We start from the raw sequence: 5888 nt of genomic DNA, 5'->3' as shown, positions 1-5888 counted from the left end.
CTTAAGGTAGTTGTTAATATCATATCATGATCTTAATAGCATAGCATGAAAAATCTAGCCCACCTTCAGTTAGAGTTCTCAACCAGGTTGTCTTAACCAAATCTGAAACCAATTCTTAATACAATAGTGCTCCACTAGAGTAATTGATATGGTCAATAGGGGATAGGCAGGCAGGTGGCGACGAGGAAAGGGTTTTTTCCACGTACAAAAGCAGAGAAGAAGATGGAGGTAATATGTATAAAAAGGAGAAGTTAAAAATTTGAAAGGCTTCCCCAACAAATCAACCATGCAACAATTCAGAACAAGTAGAAGAAGAAAGAGGAGGAGAAGAAGGTGGAGAAACCTTTCAAGCAAGCTACCAAGGTACAACCACCCATACCTTCACATGACTGGTGGCTTAATTCACTCTAAAACATGTACCACTTCCCTTCAAACATAAAGGACAGTTTTGGGTTTTTCAAAAAATGTGAAGGAGAAGTGTAACGGGACTGTAGGGATGGCAAAACCCGATCCGCCCCGAAGTTCCCGCTCCGATATGCCCCGATCCGCCCCGATTTTGAGCGGGGCGGGGCGGGTTTGGTATTTGCTTGCCCCGCCCCGCCCCGATAATAATTTAATTTATTATAAATATTATATAATGTATAGGGTAAATGAATTTTTTTTAAAATTTTCAATAAATTTCTTATGAGTTGTCTTTAAAAATATATGTTTTATAAAATAAATCTATTTTATAAATGTTTTTAAGAATTTTAAATACTTATTTATAACTATAAGCAAGGCGGGAGATTAACGAAAAACAAAAAACGGGACGGGAATAGTGCCCCACCCCGCCCCCGCCGGTGCCCCGCTTATTACCATGCGGGGCGGGGATGGTAGAGGCATGCCCGCCCCGCCCCATTGCCATCCTTAAACAGGAGGGATGTAAAGGTACAAAACTCAAAAAGTAGGGTCTGATTAGTATTACAAAATGTCAGAGGAACTGATCGTGATATTTGAAAAGTATCATGGACTAATAAGTAATTTTTCCTTAAAATATTTGGTTTTTAAATCAATAAATGTGAATATAACATAATTAATATGTGAATAATGTAAATCCATTATATCTTATTTTTTAGTAACTTTGTCCATACATTATATAAATATAGAAAATAAGTTAACAATTCAATATATATAAATAAAAATATTAAATTTAAATTAAATATAAATTCGTGTATTCTTATTAAGTAAAAAAAAAATGAATAAACTGGTTCCTTTTATATTTTAGTAAAACGCAAAAATTAAAATTACATGAGCATTTTTGAAAATTTTCATACGGTAAAGATGTTTTGGCCATTTTAAGAAGGTAACTATATTTTGGGCAATTAAGAAACGCAAGTATCTTTGTTAGTTTGATAAAGGTACTATGGTATTCTCGTAATTTAAAAAAAATTGATGCCATTTTGACCACTTTTAGATGATATGTATTTAGGCCATTTTAGGACAAAGTTTTAATTAATAAAAAAAATTAAAAAGAATACAAAAAATGGATCATTTTGTGATCAATCTTTTAGTTTTTTAGCACTGGTCCACTACATAAAATATTTGTGACCTAATTAAAAATAATAATTTAAATATTGAAAAAATTGCTTGCATACCCATATAAAACCATGAAATTGCTTAAATACCTCCATAAAAATACTATTTGCTTGCATACCCTCATAAAACTAACTTTTTTACTTATATATCCCTACCGTTAGTTACCGTTAGTCACCGTTAGGGTTTATGGAATTAATCATACTTCCCACTTACCCCAACTTAACAAAATTACCTAATTACCCTTAACATCATCCAAAGTCATAATTTTTAGTATGAAATTATTTGTTATTTTTTAGTATAAAATTACCCAATTACCCTTAACATCATCTAACTACCCTTAACATTATCCAAAATTACCCAATTACCCTTAACCATAGTATGAAATTATTTGTTATATATTGTTACACGTTGTAATTTTTACCTATTTTTAGGTTGTGTTTGTAAAGAGCATGTGATAATCTAAAATGTTTTAGAGATGTTTGTAAAAACCTTAAATAATGAATTTACTCAAAAATTCATGATTTTTTAATAATTTTTAAAAATAATTAAAGCGTATATAAAAAAATTATATTGGTTATCTATAATTTAAATAATTTAAGTCTATAACATATAATAAAAAATTTTGATGGGTATATTAATAAACTTATAATGATCATTTGTTGAATGAAATGAGTAATGCCTACAAAATAAGAATTTTTTTTTTCAAGGGGTATATAAGTAAACCCATTTTGGTAATTTACCTTTATTCCATCCATTGATTTAATACCATTAAAAGTCAACTTAACCATAGGGGCATAGAAGCAAATATAATTGATTTGTAGGGGTATACAAACAAATATCATTTTTATGGGGGTATTTAAGCAAATTCATGATTTTACAGGAGTATGTAAGTAAAAATCCCTTAAAGATTAGCTCATGTATAATGAGAGTACATGTATATTGAGGGATTAGTTCTATACTGTGCATGTAACTGACACACGTAATTTATCCATATTTTATATATAAAAAAATCCCCCACTTTTTATTCCAAAAATGACAACTCTTTTTTGGGATTAACTCTTTCAAACAAAATATACTATTACTTAATTACATTTATTTTACTTTTGTATTTGTCTTCTAAATATTATTTTCATTTTAGTTTTGAGTTGTTTTTTCTTCCAAGAATTGCATCACTTATACTTTGTTAATTTCTAGCTACATATTCTATGTATAATATTATAATTTAGTTAATTAAATTATTTTATTTATATTTTGAAGTCTATATGCAATATTGCTAGAATTCAATATCAATATTGTTTTCTTTTTAATTGTTTTGTTAGTATTTATCTGCATCATTTTATCAAATTATTAATTAAAAAATTTTAGGGGTTAATAATATGTATGGAATTTTATTAAAATATACGTTACAAATAAAAATACATAACCTAAAACTACTACAACTGTAAAAAAATTCCGACCCATAACGAGAGAATTTATCTAGTATATATATTGAAATTAACTATGTTTAAAGTAGGATTCGGAAAATACTAGTTTATGACCCCAAAGAAGCACTAGGAATCATAATTGAAAAAATGGTTTCATTCATGCTTCATGCTTTTTTTTTAAAAAAAAAATAAACAAAATCATCTCTAAAACCAACTTTGTGAAATGCCAGTCAAAATAAAAATTTTCTCATTGAAGTTGCTTAATTTGATTAGTGCCTGTGTCACAATACTCAGCCAAAAATCCAATAAATAAATAAATAAATATATATATATATTAAAAAGTAAAAAAGCCATGAGGAGGCTTTAATTTTTCTTTTTTATTTATATATATTTTAAAAATGTTAGGGACAATGAAGCAAAGGTATGTCGCTACATATGCAAGGCTGCAAGTTTGCAACGGAAAGGTAACAGTATCTAATGGATGCCATCACAGCTGTTGTGAAAATAAAAATTCTGTTAGACAACCTGACCTGCTTTTGTTAACCCCGAAAAGTGGGTCCCAACCCAGGAAAACAGAAAAAAGAAAAAAATAAAAAATAAAAAATAAAAAGCAGGTCAAAACTCAAAAACCCCCCAACACATCCTCTCAAATCTCAATGCTTTTCTTTTCTCCTTGGTGGGCTCCACCCCTTCCGCCAATTACTCCAGTGACGTCACTCCCCCTCATACAAAACTCCCCACCCTCTTCTCCTCTCTTCCCAAGCTCCAAGCTCTCCATTCATGGCGGCTCCTACCTATCATCTCTTTTCTCTCCTGCTCTCCCTCCTCTTCTTCTCCCCTGTCTTCTCCCGGACCACGCCTTCTCCGACCATCACTACCGCCACCGCCACTCTCGACGTCTCTGCGTCTCTTGACCTCATCACTCGCGCGCTCTCCTTCGATCCTTCACCGGTCCAGCAAACCCTAGATCCTGAGAAAACCAAGCTACATTCCGGTAACCCCAGCGATCTTTCCCTCAAACTTCATTCCAGAGACTTCCTATCCACAACGCCGCACAAAAACTACAAAACCCTAACCCTAGCTCGTCTCCGCCGCGACTCCGCCCGAGTATCCGCCATCACTGCACGAGCCGCACTCGCGGTTAACGGCATCTCCAGATCCGATCTAAAGCCATTGTTCGATCCGGCGATGACGACCACCGCCGCCACCGGCGATGATCTCCAAGGTCCGATCGTATCCGGCACGAGCCAAGGCAGCGGCGAGTACTTCTCCCGCGTCGGCGTTGGCCGGCCGGCGAAACCCCTCTTCTTGGTCGTCGACACCGGCAGCGACGTCACCTGGATTCAGTGCGAGCCCTGCGCCGAATGCTACCAGCAAACCGGTGACATCTTCAATCCTTCGTTATCGTCGACCTACTCCCCGCTCACCTGCGAGTCTGAATCTTGCCGCGCCCTCGACGTCTCCGCCTGCCGGAACTCCTCCTGCCTCTACCAAGTCTCCTACGGCGACGGATCTTACACCCTTGGCGACTTCGCCACCGAGACGATCTCCTTCTCTGACTCCTCCCCGGTTTCCGGCGTCGCCATTGGCTGCGGTCACGACAATGAAGGTCTCTTCGTCGGCGCTGCGGGACTTCTCGGCCTCGGCGGTGGATCTCTCTCGTTCCCTTCCCAGATCTCCGCCCGTGCCTTTTCCTACTGCCTCGTCGACCGCGACTCCTCCGCCACTTCCACACTCCAGTTCGGTCCCTCCGCCGCGCCGGATGCCGGCGCGGTCACTGCGCCGTTGCTCCAGAACCACCAGATGGACACCTTCTACTACGTCTCCATGACCGGGATCAGCGTCGGCGGTGAGCTTCTCTCTATCCCACCATCCTCCTTCGCCATGGACGAAACCGGCGCCGGCGGAGTCATTGTGGACTCCGGCACTGCCGTGACCCGGCTTCAGACCGACGCCTACACCGCCCTCCGTGACGCTTTCACTAAGCACACCGGCGACCTCCCGGCAACGTCCGGAGTGGCGTTATTTGACACTTGCTACGATCTCTCGTCAAAGACGACCGTACAGGTGCCAACAGTCTCGTTCCACTTCCCCGGCGGCAGCGAGCTGAAACTTCCGGCCAAAAACTATCTCATTCCGGTGGACTCCGCCGGGACGTTCTGCCTGGCCTTCGCCTCCACAACAGCGCCGTTGTCAATCATCGGTAATGTGCAGCAGCAGGGGACACGCGTCAGCTTCGATCTTGAGAACTCTCTCGTGGGTTTCTCTTCCAATAAATGCTGATAATAAATGGTGGTAATAGAGACTGGTGAATTCTCTTACAACAATTATATGTTATCTACTACTCTAGTATCTAGTAGTAAGTAATGTTATTGATTACTAGTTTTAATTTTTAAATTTGTTGACTAGATGGTGTTAATCTCCCGGAATAAGTGCTGTGGAGAAGACTTGAGATATTTCATAGTGTTTGTTTTGTTTGTTGTATAGAGTCTTGTGTCGTTGCTGCATTCATGTGTCTCTCTATGTTCATGTGTTTGTTGTGAGTGGGCGTTAAATGTAGCCCACTTCTTGTACAACAACAATGTATTCAATTTCTCATCTATTTCTTGTTGTTTTAGGTACTCTTACTGGTATAGCATTTGTGCATATCCTCTGCAACTGTTTTTAATATGCATTTATTAATATTAATTAGGAAAAAAAAAAAATATACATATATATAGCTTGTGGTCCATTCGACATGATTTATTATGCGAGAATCACTCTCAAATAACTATTCTATTAATTAGTTAATTATATCAGAACCAACGTATTGACCCTTGTCTTTGTCACCTAATAAGTATATGATTATTATATACAAGAATATCCCCTATAAAATTAAGCTGTTTAGCT

General features: G+C 37.6%; 1 protein-coding gene across 1 annotated transcript; it reads left to right on the top strand.

The window, feature by feature from the left end:
* The first annotated feature begins 3471 nt into the window (after nucleotides 1–3471).
* Nucleotides 3472–5620, top strand: LOC120251681 (protein ASPARTIC PROTEASE IN GUARD CELL 1). The gene has a single exon (XM_039260294.1). It carries the CDS (start codon nucleotides 3780–3782, stop codon nucleotides 5280–5282), a length of 1503 nt encoding a protein of 500 aa, XP_039116228.1. The 5' UTR covers nucleotides 3472–3779; the 3' UTR covers nucleotides 5283–5620.
* Nucleotides 5621–5888: the final 268 nt, after the last annotated feature.

This window comes from Dioscorea cayenensis, chromosome 20 (genome assembly GCF_009730915.1).
Source record: "Dioscorea cayenensis subsp. rotundata cultivar TDr96_F1 chromosome 20, TDr96_F1_v2_PseudoChromosome.rev07_lg8_w22 25.fasta, whole genome shotgun sequence".
In the NCBI taxonomy this organism is placed as follows: Eukaryota; Viridiplantae; Streptophyta; class Magnoliopsida; order Dioscoreales; family Dioscoreaceae; genus Dioscorea; species Dioscorea cayenensis.
The sequence above is the reverse complement of the archived record's forward strand: the minus strand, read 5'-3'. Positions and strand labels throughout refer to the sequence as shown.

Coding starts and splice junctions, on each gene's coding strand:
- LOC120251681 (XM_039260294.1), top strand. CDS start 3,780: ATGGCGGCTCCTACCTATCATCTCTTTTCTCTCCTGCTCTCCCTCCTC.